The 18,840-nt window shown below is 44.8% G+C and overlaps 1 protein-coding gene across 1 annotated transcript in view; it reads left to right on the forward strand.

The window, feature by feature from the left end:
• The window catches only part of thbs4a (thrombospondin 4a), a 100,112-nt gene that overhangs the window by 65,543 nt on the left and 15,729 nt on the right, over positions 1–18,840 (forward strand). Inside the window, exons 13-16 of the mRNA XM_080189733.1 lie at positions 4,337–4,496; positions 7,131–7,249; positions 10,749–10,801; positions 15,619–15,812. Of these exons, the coding sequence (XP_080045859.1) occupies positions 4,337–4,496; positions 7,131–7,249; positions 10,749–10,801; positions 15,619–15,812 (526 nt within the window). The remainder of the gene's footprint in view (positions 1–4,336; positions 4,497–7,130; positions 7,250–10,748; positions 10,802–15,618; positions 15,813–18,840) is intronic.

Here is an 18,840-nt window from a genome sequence, read left to right on the forward strand (position 1 = left end):
GAGGCATGTCTCAAAGAGGCAGGTTTTAAAGAGCAGGAAGATAGAAAGACTGAGTGATTTACAAAAGGTATTTCAGACCTTTAGGCAGCAATGGCAGGGAGATGAAAATTGGGGTTTATTAATTGTTTTTATTAGTGTCAAGTAGGGGGCATTGGTTTAAGGTGCGAGGAGCAAGGTTTAAAGGAAATGTACGAGGCAAGTGGGTGTCTGGAACTCGTTGCCGGGGGGGTAGTGGAAGCAGATACGATAATGACTTTTAAGGGGCATTGTGACAAAGTAAGAAGTCTGACAACACCAGGTTTAAGTCCAACCGATTTATTTGATAGTAAACTCACAAGCTTTCGGGGTTTGCCCCTTCGTCAGGTGAATGGAGAATTCTGGCCTCAGACAGAGCATATAAAGCACAGACAGTTTACAGATTACTGATTAAAATGCGAGCCTTTACAAGTTGCTGTTATATGCTCTGTCCGAGGCCAGAACTCTCCATTCACCTGATGAAGGGGCAAACCCCGAAAGCTTGTGAGTTTACTATCAAATAAATCGGTTGGACTAAAACCTGGTGTTGTCAGGCTTCTTACTGTGTTTACCCCAGTCCAACGCCGGCATCTCCACATCATGACATCTTGACAAATACATGAATAGGATGGAAATAGAGGGATATGGTCCCCAGAATGGTAGGGGGTTTTACTTAAGTTGGGCAGCTTGGTTGGTGAAGGCTTGGAGGGCCAAAGGGCCTGTTCCTGTGCTTTAATTTTCTTTGTTCTTCGTTCAATGCAATGAAGTTACTTTGAAAGTCCCCTTGTCGCCATACTCGGGTACCTGTTCGGGTACGCTGAGGGAAAATTTAACATGGCCAATGCACTTAACCAGTACATTTTTGGACTGTGGAAGGAAACCAGAACACCCAGAAGAAACCCACGCAAATACGGGGAGAACATGCAAACTCCACACGGACAGTGACCCAAGTTGAGAATCAAATCTGGGTCTCTGGCGCTGTGCGGCAGCAGTGCTAACCACTGTGCCACTGTGCCATCTAGTCCCGAGTTAGAGGATCACGAGAGATCTTGGAGGGCCATAGGGTTGGAAGAGGTTGCAGAGGTTGCAGGGATAGGAATGGACAAGGCCATGGAGGGATTTGAAAACATGATGTGGATTGAGGAGCAGGGTTGAAGACACTTGTAAGATACTCTAAACAGCTGGTTTATATATTTCTTAGCAAATGCATTCCCCATGAGGAATGTACTGATCATTTTCCAATAATTCTGAAAGGAAATATGAGGGAGAGAGCCTTTTGTTTCCTTCCTGGAAAATGGACTTGCAGCTGATGTTTCCAAACTGCACTGTTCATTCCTGACAAAACGTTTATTTTCAGTCAGTGAACATCTCCGCATCACTGGCAATAAATTAAAGGATTTAAATTAAAATCTCACTCTCTTGACCAGACCCTGTCCAGACATATATCCAGATTTAATTGTACAAGTATTACACACTATACCTAGACTCATAAACATAGCCACATGTAATCCTAAACCTACCATCTGTTAAGAAGTGAGTTTTATTAGCTATTCCTAACCATGAGTAACTCTCCATTAGACCTGATGGGATTTTGAAAGGTAACTAAGATGAAAAATTAGGTAAGGTTTTCTAAAAAAATTGTGTGCAACATTAATTATAGAATTGCAGAATAATGCAACATAGAAGAAAACCTTTTGGCTCATCCATATAATCTCGCCTTACTTCTCTTTGCCCTAAGCAGGATAATCCCAACTTCTCCTGTTTCTGCATTTAACTGTAGATCCTCATCCCAGATATCATTCTAATATTCTTCTCTGCTGCCTCTCCAGGGCTTTGGCATCCTTTGTAACTTTTGGTGCCCAGAGTCGGTCACAATATTCCTAACCAGTGATTTGCAAAGGTTTGGCATTGTATTTAATATGCTATGGGTGGGATTTTCTGGCCACGCTCACCCCAAGACCGGAAAGTCCTGCCGGAGGTCAACAGACCTTTGCATAGTCCATGTCCCACCAGCTACGATTCCCATGGCGGGTGGGATGGTAAAACTCTGCCCTATGGCTTATATCTTGAAGGAGTAGGCTGTGTAGATGGGACAGGAAACAGACAGGAAACCCAAATGTCTGGGCTTATTCCTAGCTCACAAGCAGTGCTGCAAAGGCACTTATCTTCTCCCAGGAGGTATCCTTGACTCCCCTGAGCTAGCAGCTATCCTGAGACCTGGGAAACCCAATGATCATTATAAAACGTGCAAAGCAGATTCAGTCGGAGGCTGGCAGTTTCATTAAAATATTTAAATGCAAACCTGCCTCTTGAGAGCAGGTTGACCTCTCATTCTGCTGCCATGAATCACAGAATCACAGTGCAGAAGAGGCCCTTTGGTCAATCGCGTCTGCACTGACACATGAAATGCCCTGACCTGCTCTCCTAATCCCAGTTGCCAGCACTTGGCCCATAGCCTAGAACATTATGACATGCCAAGTATTAAAGCTGGATGTGGGATGGTTGGAGACAAGTTGGTGCCCTGTTGGAATCCATTTAAAATCTTAATATTTGTCCCAACCCCAATTTACCCATTTTTTTAATGAAAATTGACCTTGTGCCTTAGCTTATAAAGCCAAGGCCCTTGAATGCTTTTTACAGCATTTATCACCTTCCCTTCTTCCCAGTCAAAGATTTGTCTACCTCATCCCAGCCCACTATTTCTGCACTATCTACAAAATGGAATCTTTATTTTATATTGCCTTTTCACAATCTTTCTCCCAAAAGACATGAACTCACACTTCCGTGCAATCAATTTCATCTGCCATGTGTCTTCCCAATTCACCAATCTGTCTACGTCTTCCTGAAGTCGAAGATTAAACAGCTTGGTGTTTGCTGCACTTTGTGTCATTTGCAACCTTTGGAATTATATCTTGGATACCAAAATCCAGATCCTATTAAAAAGAGCAGTGCTTCTAACAGTAACTCCGTCCAGTATACTGTCCATAAACTTCCCTTTATTCAGAAACAACCAATCACCATTACTCCCTATTTTCCATCTCGAATTGGCCAAATTCAAATCCGCGCTGCCACTGCCATTTAGTTCCCATAGAATCCCTCGAAATTCGAGGATGACATGCGTCAGACTTCCCAAATGACTGAGGAGGCCAATTCTGGGTCCACAATTTCTTCCGCAGTGGGGGCGTGTTGTTCGGCGAGGGAGTGGAAGGTGCAGCCCTCGGTTAGCTACCCTCACCTTCCTCTGCCACTGCCATCTTGCCTCGCAGCCAAGTTGCTGAGCCTTGGAGTGGCTTACGCCTTGATGGACCAGGTGGAGCCATGCTGAACGGGACACAGCCTTCTCCCAGTCAGTGGTATCAATGCCTCTGTGCTTCGGGTGGCCTTGAGCTGATCCTTGTAGCTTTTCCTTGGCTGCACTTGGAGTGTTGGCCAACAAAGAGGTATAATAAAAATATGTAAATATAATAAAAATAGGAGTATAATATTTGCAACGTACCCATCAGTTCTCTGGCACCACTCCCATTTCCGGGAATACTGTGATCAAAGCCTTTGCTTATTCTACCCACACTTCGCAAAGCAAGCTGGAATACATCCCATCCAGTACTGGTAACATTACTACTTCTAGCAATTGCCAACCTTTTACTTCCTCTTTAATCTTTGTATCCTATTCAATTTCTCTACGCTCTAGATATTCCTAAGAATTCTTTTTCATAGAATCCCTACAGTGCAGCAGGAAGCCATTTGGCCCATCAAGCCGACACTGACCACAATCCCACGCAGGCCCCATCCCCATATATTTATCCTAGCTAATCCCTCTGACACGAAGGGGCAACTTAGCATAGTCAATTTACCTAACCCACACATCTTTGGACTGTGGGAGGAAACCACAACACCCAGAGGAAACTCACACAGACATGGGGAGAACGTGTAGACTCCACGCAGACAGTAACCCAAGTTGGGAATCGAACCCGGGTCCCTGGTGCTGTGAGGCAGCAGTGCTAACCACTGAGCCACTGTGGTTCTCACAATTCATGGAGTGAGCAGAAGGGAGTCTTACATACAACCAGCTTCCAGACAGTTAGATCTTCTTCACCATTGCAAACTGAGTCCAAATCAGGTCATTTCAATTGTCTAATTATCCGTGGCTGGTTGAGTATCCTGGCATCCATGTTTACAGATATTTGAAGACCATAAATGGCTGTACAAAGCCAATCCAAGGAGAGCCTTGGGTCGTGGGGAAGGTTAGGGAGAAGTGGGACTGTAACATTTCCATGTCATAACATCTTGTGATTGGACTACAGCATAAACTTTCTCTTTGCAGGATAACTGTGTGCTGGTCCGTAACGTCAATCAGCTGAATACTGATGAGGATAACTACGGAGATGCATGTGACAACTGTCGAATATCGATTAACAATGACCAGAGTGACACAGATAGTGATGGGAAAGGTGATGCCTGTGATGATGATATGGACGGAGATGGTGAGTGTTTATCTCAAGCGGAATCCTCTAACACGGGCTAATGCAGCTATAGAGCTTGTTCAAATGTTTGCCTATTAATCTGTTCTGCTGATACTGTGTAGCTCCATGTGTTAAACCCTATTTGCTAAATTCCCCACCAATCGAAACCTTCATCATCGCATCACAAAGATCACTCTGCTTAATGAAAATGTCAAGAATGAATTAGGAACTATCCAACCATAGAATCCCTGTGGTGCAGAAGGAGGCCATTTGGCCAATGGAGGCAGCACTTACTCATTTAAGAGGTCCCAGGCCCAAGCTCCCGCCCTATCCCTGTAGTCCTGCACATTTACCATGATTAATCCACCTAATCTGCACGTCTTTGGACTGTGGGAGGGAACCAAAGAACCCAGAGGAAACCCACGCAGACACTGGGAGAAAGTGCAAACACAGTAAGAAGTCTCACAACACCAGGTTAAAATCCAACAGGTTTATTTGGTGGTAAGCACCACTAGTTTTCGGAACGCTGTTCCTTCATCAGGTGAGTGCAGAGTTCTGATCACAAACTGGGCATATAAAGGCACACACAGTTTACAGAATACTGATTAGGATGCAAGTCTTTGCAGCTAATATGCTATTCAAGTCTTAAAAATGCAGATAATCTGAATGGAGATAGCATTAAGCACAGGTTGAAGAGATGTGTATTGTCTCCAGACAGGACGATAAGTGAGATGTTGCAAGTTCAGGCAAATCATGGGGGTTACAGATAGTGTGACATGAACCCAAGATCCCGGCTGAGGCCGTCCTCATGTGTGCGGAACTTGGCTATCAGTCTCTGCTCAGCGACTCTGTGCTGTCATGTGTTGTGAAGGCCGCCTTGGACAACGTTTACCCGAAAATCAGAGGTTGAAAGTCAGAGGCCTCCCCCGTGACGGGCCTTCAGCCTCTGATCTTCGGGTAAACGTTCTCCAAGGCGGCCTTCACAACATACACACTTTTAAGACTTGAATAGCAGATTAGGTGTAAAGACTCGCATTCTAATCAGTACTCTGGAAACTTTATATGCCACGTGTGCCTTTATATTGCCCTGTTTGCGATCAGAACTCTCCACTCACCTGACGAAGGAACAGCATTCCGAAAGCCTGTGGCATTTACAATCAAACAAACGTGTTGGACTTTAATCTGGTGTTGTGAGACTTCTTACTGTGTTTACCCCAGTCCAATGTCAGTATCTCCACATCAGAAAGTGCAAATACCGTACAGACAGCCACTCAAGGCTGGAATCAAACCTTTTGGCAAGATGCCTGATACTAAAAGGAGGCCGCTAATGGAGGCGACACCCTTCCTTCCCACATGAGGCCTGAGCAGTGTTACTTTGCGGGATTCCTCTATGCCCCTAAATATCTGCTGCCAGCCTGACAATTGAGGCTGGGCAGGAGCCGACCTTTAAGCGGTCAATAATTGGCCACTTTAGGAGCTCCAACTGGGGTAAAGGTGGCTGTGTTGGCTGAGGTCTCACCCGTCCCACCATAAAATTGCAGAGAGGCAAACTGGAGGCTGATGGGAAGGCTATCTGAAAATTTTAAAGCCCCCCCCCACCCCCACCCCCCCCACCACCTACAGCAACAAATCCACCGTCAGTGAGATATAAGATTCTGCCCAAGAAGTAAGGCGGGGGGGGTGGGGTGGGTGGGGTGGGTGGGGAGAAGGGTGTTTGCGTAGTGTTTCTTCAAAGTGGCCCTACAAGTAAACTATACAGATTTGCTAAGGGCAGACAGCATTGCGGCTCACACACAGGTAGCAGCCAAGAGGCTGGTGTCTATCCCCGGGGAATTTACTTTATAAGAACATAAGAAATAGAAGCAGGAGTAGGCCATCTAGCCCCTCAAGCCTGCCCCACCATTCAATAAGATCATGGCTGATCTGTCGTGGCTCAGTTCCACTTTCCCGCCCTCTCCCCATAACCCTTAATCCCCTCTCTCATCAAAAACCCATCAACCCGCGTCTTAAATATATTTAGCAAGGCAGCCTCCACCACTTCAATGGGCAGAGAATTCCAGAGATTCACCACCCTTTGAGTGAAGAAGTTCCTCCTCAACTCCGTTCTAAACTGCCCCCCCCTTATCTTGAGGCTGTGCCCTCAAGTCCTACTGTCCTTTCTGAGCGGGAAGAGCCTCTCCACCTCTATCCACCTTTATCTCCATAGCTCTGCTTTAAAGCCAGGCAGCACAAGTAAGATTTTCCACTGCGGTCTCAGCAGAACACTCACTATCGTTCAGTATCGCTTCCTGTAATTTGCACTGCTGAGGTTTTTTGGCTACACAGATTAACACCCTATTTGTCGATTAGTTTGTTGTAGTGACTGGTTGCTGATTGATTCTAATCTGGCTCTTACCTCATTAAAAATTTCTTCCCCAGTGTATGTACATAGACCATTCTTGTTTCTATAGGCACTGCCTGATGCCTGTCGATATTGCTTTTTTAAATTCCCGTTTCATTAACAGCCTTCCTGTTTTATTTTCCCTTTCAACCAGTGCTGTCATCTTCCAAAATATGTAACCTTAAACGACGCTAAGCTTTTGTAATCCCGTCTCGGCGTTAGTCATTCGGCTGAAACAAGTTGAGTTGATGTACACTTTCTGCATCTTGCTGCAGGGATCAAAAATTTCTTGGACAACTGTCAGAGAGTTCCCAATATAGACCAGAAGGACAGAGATAATGACGGTGTCGGTGACGCTTGCGATAGCTGTCCTGATGTCATCAACCCGAACCAGGTCTGAACCAGCAAGCTTGTCATTATCCTGTGCAAACTAACATTTCCCAAATGCTGAATGGACACGTTCATACCAGGCTATGGGCCAAATATTGGAAAATGGGATTAGAATAGTAGGGTGGGTTTGGCTTTGATCAGTGCAGACGTGAAGTGCCGAAAGGCCTTTTTCTGTGCTGTAGACCACTGTGCCTCTATGACATCTTCAGCAGATTGCGCTCTGTGTATATCAGTGCTCAGAGGAAGCGTGTAGCAGCAGTTTCTATTTTTATTTTGCATGCTTCATTCATTTAATAGCAAGTGCATTTTGCTGAAACAAATAGTGCACATCAAAGATGAAGGATGTGAGTGCAGATGCAATGATTCATGTTTCAAATTCCAGGTTCTGTCAATTCAGCTCGAGGCAAAGCTCTAATCTGCCCCTACAGATGTCCCCAGCCCCCTCTAGCCTCTATTATTCTAATGGTCTCCTGGCCACTGCCCCCTTCATAAACTTCAGCTTATCCATCTGGTGCCTGTATCCAATCCCGCATTAAGCCTCACTCACCCATGACCCCTATGCTGACCTTCGCTGGAATGCAATGCCCCAATTTTTCAAGTTGGAAATTCTTATTTTCATCTTCAAATTGCTTCAAGGTCTCGTCCCGTCCTGACTCTGTTACCTTCATAGAGTCACAGAATCCCTACAGTGCAGAAGCAGGCCATTCAGCCCATCGAGCCTGCATTGACAACATCCCACCCAGGTCCTAACCCCACAACCCCACGTATTTACACTGCGAATCCCCCAGGCAGTAAGGGTCTAAATTGGCGTTGCCAGTCAACCTTATCAGCACACCTTTGGACTGTGGGAGGAAACTGGAGCACCTGGAGGAAATCCATGCAGACACGGGGAGAATGTGCCAACTCCACACAGACCGTGACCCAAGGTCAGAATTGAACCCAGGTCCCTGGCACTGTAAGGCAGCAGTGCTAACCACTGTGCCAGCGTGCTGCCATATCAATGCAATTTCTTTCTTTTCTGACAATTCAAAGAAAGAGAACAAAGAAAAGTACGGCACAGGAATAGGCCTTCAGCCCTCTAAGCCTGTGCCAATCATGATGCCCTAAGTAAACTAAAAAAAATCTTCTGCCCTTACTCAGTACATATCCCTCTATTGCCTCCCTATTCATGTACCCATCCAGATGCCTCTTAAATGGTGCTAATGTGCCTGCTTCCACCATCTCCTCTGGTAGCACGTTCCAGGCACCCACTGCTTTGCATGAAAAACTTCTCCAGACTGCTCTGTTCCTGCTCCCCATTGGGGTGACTGTGCCTTCAGCCATCTAGGCCCTCTTAGAATTGTATTACTGAATTCATCTTGACAGTGACATCTCCTTGTTGATATGATTGAATCCTGACGTCTCAGAGTTTAGATTCCAGCTGTGGATTTCACCTGGAAGTAAAGAGAGCTCACAATGTTCTACATTCATCTGTCATGCAAATGCTTCTCCCCTTTTAGGGCAGTAGCAATCAGTGAAATACTACCAAAAAATACTTGTAAGTAATAGCCCTGGTATAACTATTAATGGGCAGTGGTGAATTCATAACACTCACAGAAAAATCTGGCTTGGACTTTGTCAAATTTGTCATTTCTCTTTTGATGAAATCTTTATTTGAACGCTTGTATACAACACCTTCACTCACTCGTTAAGCAGGACAATTTGTCCCACCATATTAATTGGCCTTCATTGGATCTTTAAAAAAAACAATTTCACAGGATGTGGGTGTCGCTAGTGAGGTCAGCATTTATTGCCAATCCCTAGTTGCCCTAAAGAAGGTGTTGATGGGCTGCCTTCTCAAAGCTGTTGCAGTCCATGTACAGTAGGTACATCAACAGTGCAGTTAGGGAGAGAGTTCTAGGATTTTTATCCAGCGGCCATGAAGGAACGTCAATGTATGTAAAGTCAGGGTGGTTATTGGCTTAGAAGCGGACTTCCAGGTAGTGGTATTCCCATGTGTCTGCTGCCGTTGGCCTTTTAGGTGGTCGAGGTCATGGATTTGGAAGATGTTGAAGGAGCCGTGGTGAGTTAATGCAGTAAATCTTGTAGATGGTACACACTGCTGCCACTATGCATCAGTGTTGGAGCAAGTGAGTTTTGAAGGCAGTGGATGGAGTGCCAATTAAATGGGCTGCTTTGACCTGGATGATGGGAACTCATGACGGTGCAGGGAAGGGGTCCGTATCCATGTGAAAGGGGGAGGTCCCATATCCATGTAGGGAAATGGCATGTTGGCACAGTTCTTAGCATTGCTACCTCACAGCACCAGGGAATCAGGTTCAATTCTAGCCTCAGGTCACTGTGTGTATGGAGTTTGCATGTTCTCTCTGTGTCTGTGTGGGTTCCCTGTGGGTGCTCTGGTTTCCTCCCATAGTCCAAATATATGTGGGTTAGGTGGATTGGCTATGATAAATTGCCCCATAGAGGCAGGGGGATTAGCAAGCTTAATATGTGTGGTTATGGGGATAGGGCCTGGGTGGAATATTGTTGGTGCAGACTTGATGGGCCAAATGGCCTGCTTCTGCACTGCAGAATTCTATGATTCTCTGATCTTTAGGGTCCTGATTTGAAAAATATAAAAAGAAAAAGGATTCCTCCAAACTTCCATGGGCCTGGTGTGCCCCCCTCCACGGACATAGGTCTCCTCCTCCTCCTCCCCCCCCCCCCACCCCTCCCCCCCCCCCCCCCCCCACCCCCCGAGTCCTCTCACTCCCAGGAAAACCCCTCCCCACATACCAAATCTCTCCAAAGCCTTGCCATAGCAGTGTCAGAAGGCAGTGCCAGAGTAATGGCCAGGCATGACCCTTCTCCCCTGGGGGCTGTACATCCCTGTGTGCTCCTGCAGGTTCTGTTTGTCAGGTCCCTATTTGAGAACAGGGGCGCAAAATCCCTCCCCCCTCCCCCATGTTCATGTTCAATCTCTCTCAGTGATTATTAATATTGCTTCTACATAAGGCACAGATATAGAGATGTGAAACTCAAGTCATCCACTTTCAAAGATTGCAACATAGCAGAAGAAAATGAATAACTTGTTTAGTTACTAGTTTTAGTCTCTACGGGGCTATAACCATGATTGGGCTAGTATGTGATCTGGCTCAGTGTCTGTAGATCATTATTAATAAATTCCATTTTGACAAGCATGTTTCCTGTCGATGCATGTTAAAGAAAGAAGTAACACTTTGGTGAAATTATGATGACATTTATTTGAAGATTTTTTGGCAAAGATTGAAATGAGCATCCAGCTACCCTGGCAGAATCCTGAAATTCCTAGCTCAGTTCCCGCAATAAAAAGGTCTTTAACCTTTTAAGTGTGGATTGCTCTGCGAAGGACTTTCTCAAACTGTAATCTGCATCGATTTGTTCAGGGATGCTAGATGTGTTTCTGTGCAGATCCATCTTATTGCTTGTATCGGTATTTGATGAGTTGTTTGCTTTTCCATAACACTCACCGTTTCTCTCTGTAGGCAGACATCGATAATGACCTTGTTGGGGATTCCTGTGACACAAATCAAGACAGGTACCTTGTTCCAATGGTCTGATATTTATTAAAGTGTATTGTCTCAGCTTGGTAAGAAATGGGAAACAATCTTCCATGCACTATTGAGAAGGAGGCATTAACTTATTTTAATACCTGAGGATGAGTTAATGAATCGTTAAATGCTTGCTGCAATAGTTTAAAGTTTATTTATTAGTGTCACAAGTAGGCTTACATTAACACTGCAATGAAGTTACTATGAAACTCCCCTAGTCACCACAGTCCAGCGCCTGTTCAGGTACACTGAGGGAGAGTATTAGCATGGCTGATGCACCTAACCAGCATGTGGGAGGAAACCCACGGAGACACGGGGAGAACGTGCAGACTCCTCACAGACAGTGACCCAAGCCAGGAATCAAACCCAGGTCACTGGTGCTGTGGGGCAGCAGTGCTAACCACTGTACCACCATGCCACCGTAGCAAGCTACAGTCACAATTTTTTCAATGTAATAAACTCCAAAACACACTTAATTAACACACAATTGAAATAAAAAAGATGTCTAATATATATATAATTCCAAACTACAATGTTTAGACTTTGAATGCTAAATGTTCAAAGAAAAAGAGATTATGATCAGACCCATTGGATGCTCCTGATGTCCTTTGGGGAAGGAAATCTGCCAACCTTACGTGTAGAGTCTTTGAATACTTTTTGAGGCAGAACTGGATAGAAGTGGGACTGTGGAGTTGAGATCACAATCAGATCTTTTTGAATGGCGGCACAGTTTTAATGGGCAGAGTGGCATAGTCCTGCTCCTAATTCATTCGTTTGTGTACTTGTATGTAATTTGGTTGACTCTTAACTGCTCTTTGAAATGGCCCAGCAAGCCATTCAGTTCAGGGAGAATTAGGGATGGGCACCAAATCCACATCCCATGAAAGAATACAATTTTTAAAAAGGATCTATGTGGGTACGTTCCATGGATTATGTTACTCCCTGCTTGCCTGACTACCCTTCCCTCCCTTTGGTTACTTAACCTCTTTTTTTCAATCTGCTCTGTCGCAGAAGAAGTATTCCTTTTGATTGAAGATAATGGGTAAATAGGCCTCTGGCAGTGAACGTTGCTAACTACGCATTAGAATATGAGTGGTCTCAGGAACATATAATTAGCTATTTCCAGCTTTCAAGTAGTGGTAGCATGTAATAATTACTGGAGGCACAGTATTTTTGATCACAGTTTGAGTCAACCTCTAACAGCCCTTGCTGAAATCTCAAAGTGTCAGCGCTGAAGGCGAGAATTCGCAACTTAACATTCTGAGCTGGTCTATAGTTATCTCAACACATTACCTTAACAGCCTATTCTGTTTGGCTTTAAACAGCTAGACAGCATTTATACCCATTCCAATGTCAGTAATTGCCTCACTCCCACGAGGGGTGGCTACTGCAAGCATAACAAATATGTTATCAAAATGCAAACCGGCAGTGTGCTGAATCAGATAAACATGTGAACGATGTCTCCTTCTTCCTGAAGATGTTTTTCACGATACAAATGTCAAAATCATCAACTGCCAGCAATTTGCGGCCTTTACATACTTTTGAGATGTTTTCTGATTTGGTGTTGTTACTCCATTCGGAGAAATATTGGGAATTTTAAACTCAGTTTTCTGCCAGGGTATCAACTGGCACGTTTATCTGGGAAAAGGTTGCAGGAGTTTCATTGGGTTTTCCTTGATGTCCTGATGTTTGAAAGACTGCTGTTGGAAGGGTCAATTTTAACTTAATTCCATTGACATTTGAGGATATTAGGCTTTGCAGGAATTCTGTTTTGGACTGAACTCCGGGGTGGGCCAGCTTCGCTGCCAGATTGGAAATTTAGCTGCAGGAAAATCAAATATAGTGCACACCCAGATTTGAGATATGGACTTGTAATGGGCAATTCTCCCAACCACGAGGTGGAAAATTATTCCTGTAGAGTACTGTCAACTATCAGTGGGATTGATTCATGGTCAGGTTGTGCAGATATTTTGTCTGCCTTACTGATGGCCAAAATACACATGGGTTGAAGAGCATCTGACAACCTCTAAAACCACAGTGGCAGCAGTAATATATTCCATTTCTCATGTGATTCCTTAAAGAAAGTGGAAAAAATGCATTTTGTTGACAAATCTAACATTTCAACAAGTAAGCCTGTCAATGGGGGAATGTTGAATTTTGAATTGAGTTACACTTCCATTGAAATTGTGAGTCTAGTCAAAAAGAAAAAGACATGAGGTCTAGGCACTAAAAACAGATGAAGCATTTGAAAAATACAAGGAAAGTAGAAAAGAGCTCAAACAGGGAGTTAGCAGGGCAAAAGGGGGTCACAAAGTGTCCTTGGCAGACAGGATTAAGGAGAATCCTAAGGCATTTTTACATATATTAGGAGCAAGAAGATAGCTAGAGGAAGAGTTGGTCCACTTAAGGACAAAGGTGTAGAACTAAAGGAAGTGGGTGAGAACCTTAATGAGTACTTTGCATCTGTATTCACGAAGGACAGGGATATGTTGATTGATGGTGCCTTGGAGGGATGTGTAAACCCTTCAGAGCAAATTATTACAAGGGAGGAAGTGTTAGGTGAGTTAAAAAGCATTAAGGTAGACAAATATCCAGGGCCAGATGACATCTATCCAAGATTACTGAGGGAGACAAGAGATGAAATTCCTGGGTGTCTAACAGAAATCTTTGTTTCTTTGTTGGCCACGGTGATGTCCCAGAGGATTGGAGGACAGCCAATTTTGTCTCATTATTTAATAAGGGTAGCAAGGATAACCCGAGTAATTATAGGCCGATGATCTTGATATCAGTGATATTGAAATTGTAGATTCTTAGGAATAGGATCTATACACATTTGGAACTGAATGCTCTTATTACCGACAGACAGGATGGTTTGTACGAGGGAGGTCATTTCTCATTAATTTATTTGAGTTTCTTAAGGAGGTGACAAAAATGATTGACGAGGGAAGGGCTGTGGATGTTGTCCAAATGGACTTTTAAAGCCTTCGACAAGGTCCCTCATGGCAGGATGGTGCAAAAGATTAAATCTCATGGGATGAGGGTGAACTAGCTAGATGGATTCAGAATTAGCTTGGCCATAGAAGACAGAGGGTAGCAGTGGAAGGGTGTTTTTCTGAATGAAGGCTATAACTAGTGGTATTCAGCAGGGATCAGTTCTGGGACCTCTGCTTTTGACATATATATAAATGACTTGGAAGAAAACGTAGTTGGTCTGATTAGCAAGTTTGCAGATGGTACTAAGATTGGCAGAGTTGTGGAAAGTGATGAAGATTGTCAGAAAATACAGCAGGAAAGGAAAAGCTGGAAAATTGGGTGGAGAAATAATGCATTTTGGTAAATCCAATTGAAATGGGAACTACAAAATAAATGACAGTCATGAGGAGCATAGACACACAGTGAAATCTGGGAGTACAGGTCCACAGATCCTTGAAAGTGGCAGCACAGATGGAAAAGGTGATGAAAAAGGCATACGGCATGCTTGCTTTCATTGGATGATGCATCAAGTATAAAAGTTGGCAAATTATGTTACAGTTGTATAAAACATTGGATAGGCTACATTTGGAATACAATGTCCAATTTTGGTCACCACACCACCAGAGGTTCATGGAGGCTTTGGAGAGAGTGCAGAAAAGGTTTACCAGGATGTTGCCTGGTAAGGAGGGAATTAGCTGTGAGGAGAGATTGAATAAACTGAGATTGGTTTCCCTGGAAAGATGGAGGCTGTGAGGCAACTTGATAGAAGTTTATAAAATTATGAGGCGTATAGATGGGGTGAAGAGTGGGAAGCTTTTTCCCAGGGCAGAAATGACAATTACAAGGGGGCACAAGTTCAAGGTAAGGGAGGACTGTTCAATGGAGATGTGCAGGGGAAGTTTTTTACACAGAGAGTGGCGGGGGCCTGTAATGCATGGCCAAGGCGGTGGTGAGGCAGTCACGTTAGTCATGTTTAAGACTTATCTTGATTGACATGTGAACAAACGCGGAATAGAGGGATATAAGGGGGTGGTCTAGATACAACAACGTGATTGATGCAGGCGTGGAGGGCCTGTTCCTGTGCTGTGCTGTTCTCTGTTCTTTGATATCTGGTGATGTTCTGTCCATAGCCTAGTAAACCAAGGTCTCCACAAAGTGTGCATGAATGTGTGTGTGTGTGTGTGTGTGTGTGTGTGTGTGTGTGTGTGTGTGTGTGTGTGTGTGTGAGTTTGAGAGCTGAACCTACATTTTATAGTCTGTAAAGAAGGTCAGGAGTTTCCAGCTGCTCTCATCCCCAACACCAGAAATTCCCACCCAAGGTCAATGGACTTTTGCTGTCCTCTACGATCCCCGTGGCAGGTGGGATCAAAAAATTCTGCCACTAATGTCCCTAAAACATCAATGGTTCGTGGTATATTTATAACAGCTACTTGAAGCATTTGTCAAGTAAAAAAATGGAATCGTAGAATCCCGATAGTGCAGAAAGAGTCTGCACCAACTCTATCAGAACATCTTACCCAGGCTCACCCCATCGCCCTATCCCTGTAACCTCATATATTTATCCCACTACACCCCCTAATCTTTGAACACTAAAGGGCAATTTAGCATGTCCAATTCACCTAACCCACACACCTTTGCACTGTGGGAGAAAACAGAAGCACCCGGAGGAAACTTACGCAGACATGGGGAGAATGTGCAAACTCCACACAAACAGGCCAGAATTGAACCTCGGTCCCTGACGCTGTCAGGGAGCAATGCTAATCACTGTGCGTAAAGAAGTTTAAACGAGGGAAGTAAATAACTAAATTGCTGCTGTGTTTTACTTTGACAGTGATGGAGATGGGCACCAAGACAGCAATGACAACTGCCCAACCGTCATTAACAGCTCCCAGCTGGACACAGATAAGGATGGACTTGGAGACGAGTGTGATGATGATGATGACAATGATGGAATTCCAGATGTTTTCCCACCTGGTCCGGATAATTGCAGGCTGGTAGCCAATCCAGGGCAGGAGGATGATAACTGTGAGTATGAGTGCTACAAGAAAGGCTAATTGGCACACCAAGCCTGTTCCTTTCAAAAGTTCATTTTCAAAAGGTCGTGTAGAATTTGCACTGCTGGGAACTCTACCCAATCTAACCACAAGTACAAACTTCCAGATAGATAATACACTACAAACATTCTTACTGAACACTTGAAGTTAATTGAGCAAAGCTCCAGAATGTGAAGTAAATGTTGCATTCTGTGTTGTTCAACATTGAATCATAAGAACATAAGAACATAAGAAATAGGAGCAGGAGTAGGCCATCCAGCCCTTCGAGCCTGCCCTGCCATTCAATAAGATCATGGCTGATCTGTCGTGGCTCAGTTCCACATTCCCGCCCTCTCCCCATAACCCTTAATCCCCTCGCTTATCAAAAACCCATCAACCCGCGTCTTAAAAATATTTAGCGAGGCAGCCTCCACCACTTCAACGGGCAGAGAATTCCAGAGATTCACCACCTTTGAGTGAAGAAGTTCCTCCTCAACTCTGTTCTAAACCGCCCCCCCTTTATCTTGAGGCTGTGCCCCCTAATCCTACTGTCCTTTCTGAGCGGGAAGAGTCTCTCCACCTCTATCCTATCCATCCCATTCATCATCTTATACGTCTCAATGAGATCTCCCCTCATTCTTCTAAACTCTAACGAGTACAAGCCTAGTTTATTCAGCCTCTCCTCATAGCTCAACCCCCTCAACTCCGGTATCAGCCTAGTAAACCTCCTCTGCACTCCCTCCAAGGCCAAAATATCCTTGCGTAAGTGCGGCGACCAAAACTGCACACAGTACTCCAGCTGCGGCCTCACCAATGCCCTATACAGCTGCAGCAAGACCTCCCTACTTTTATATTCAATCCCCCTCACTATAATGTTGTACTGATCCCAACTTTATGAAAAATTTATTCATGGTATCATAGAGATGGATGCGACACGGTGACACAGTGGTTAGCCCTGCTGCCTCACAGCGCCAGGGACCCGAGTTCAATTCTGGCCTTGGGTCACTTTCTGTGTGGAGTTTGCACATTCTCCCTATGTCTGTATGGGTTTCCTCCCACAGTCCAAAGATGTGTGGGTTAGGTTGATTGGCCATGCTAAATTGACCCTAGTGTGAGAGGGAATAGCAGGGTAAATATGTAGATTTAGGGAAATAGGGCCTGGATGGGATTGTGGTTGGTGCAGACTTAATGGGCCAAATGGCCTCCTTCTGCACTGTAGGGACTCTATGATTTACAGCACGGAAAAGGTCCTTCAGCCTAACTTGTCCATGCCGACCATGTTTCCTAAACTGAACTAGCCCCATTTGCCTGTGTTTGGCACATATCCCTCTAAGCCTTTCCCATCTATGTACCTGTTCAAATGTATTCTAAATGTTTAATTTTACCCTCTACCACCTTCTCAAGCAACTCTTTCCCCTCTCATCTTAAACCAATGCCCTCTAGTTTTGGACTCCCCTACCCTGGGGAAAGACCTTGCCTATTCACTTTACCTATGCCCCTCATGATTTTATAAACCTCTATAAGGTCACCCCCTCATCCTCCTATGTTTCAGGGAAAAAGTCATGATGTGGAGGTGCCAGTGTTAGACTGGGATAAACACAGTAAGAAGTCTCACAACACCAGGTTAAAATTAGGGAAAAAGTCCCAGCCTATCCAGCCTCTCCTTATAATTCAAACTTTCCAGTCCCGGTAATATTCTTATAAATCTTTTTTGCACCCTTTCCAGTTTAATAACATCCTTCCTATAACATGGCAACCAGAATTGTACACAGTACTTCAAGTGTGACCTTACCAATGCCTTGTTCAATTGTAACATAACGTCTCAACTCCTGTAATCAATGCTCTGACCAGTGAAGGCAAGTGTGCCAAACACCTTCTTCACAACCATATTTATCTGTGACGCCACTTTTAAGAAAGTATTTACCTGCACCCCTAGGTCTCACTGTTCAACAATACTCCCCAGGGCCCTATCATTAACTCTAAGCCTTGCCCTGGTTTGTCTTACCAAAACACAACACCTTGCAATTATTTGAATTAAATTCCATCTGCCATTCCTTGCCCAACTGGCCATTTGATCAAGATCCCATTGTAGCCTTAGGTAATCCTCTCCACTGTCTACTACATCACTAATTTTGGTGTTATCCTCAAACTTACTAACCATGCCTCCTATATTCTCATCCAAATCATTTACATAAATAACAAACAACAGATCCAGGAGCAATCCTTGTGGCACACCACTGGTCACAGGCCTCCAGACTGAAAAACAACCTTCGACAATCACCCTGTCTCCTACCGGCAAACCAATTTTGTATCCAATTGACTAGTTCTTCCCATGTGATCTAACCTTACTGACTAATCTACCATGCGTCACCTGGTCGAAGGCCTTACTAAAGTCCATGTAGACAACTTCTACTGCACTGCCCTCATCTACTTTCTTGGTCCATTCCAGAGGTAGGCATTTAATCGGACATGTGAGTGCCAGTTCAGGACCCTGCCACCTTTCTGCCTCTGCCCCGATTCAGTTGAGGCAATATTATCTCGACACTGCTGGTACTCACTGAATGGCAATGGAAGATATGCCATGTGGGAAGCTTGAACAGCAAACCCTGTCAGGGTTGCTTTCGGGCTCCCTCATTCAGAGACACTCAACGCCTGACTGAGGGACTCAGCGTTGGGAAAGGGACGGGGGCCCTCTTGCTGAGAGTCATGTGTTGCTGATTCCCCTTCCCCCTCTCCCATGACCCTCGCCTCACGACCTCTCCTCCCCCCTTCCATCACTCACCCATGTCTGGGTCCCTTGGTGACGTGGGTGGGAGCAGCAGACCCTGCCTCCTCCACGTGCAGCCAAGCATTAAAGATGACATCTGACTGGTCGGCATCTCTGGACCCTGGGGGCTTTGCTTTGAGGAAGACCCATTATTGCCCAGTTTGGCATGAGGAGCCAGCAGCTGTTCTTCCTGAATAGAGGTGACATGAGGATCTCACTGCCTTTCCAGCCAATTTCCTCATCCCTGACTGGG

This window comes from Carcharhinus amblyrhynchos, chromosome 5 (genome assembly GCF_965287045.1).
Source record: "Carcharhinus amblyrhynchos chromosome 5, sCarAmb.v2.hapA, whole genome shotgun sequence".
Taxonomy (NCBI): domain Eukaryota; kingdom Metazoa; phylum Chordata; class Chondrichthyes; order Carcharhiniformes; family Carcharhinidae; genus Carcharhinus; species Carcharhinus amblyrhynchos.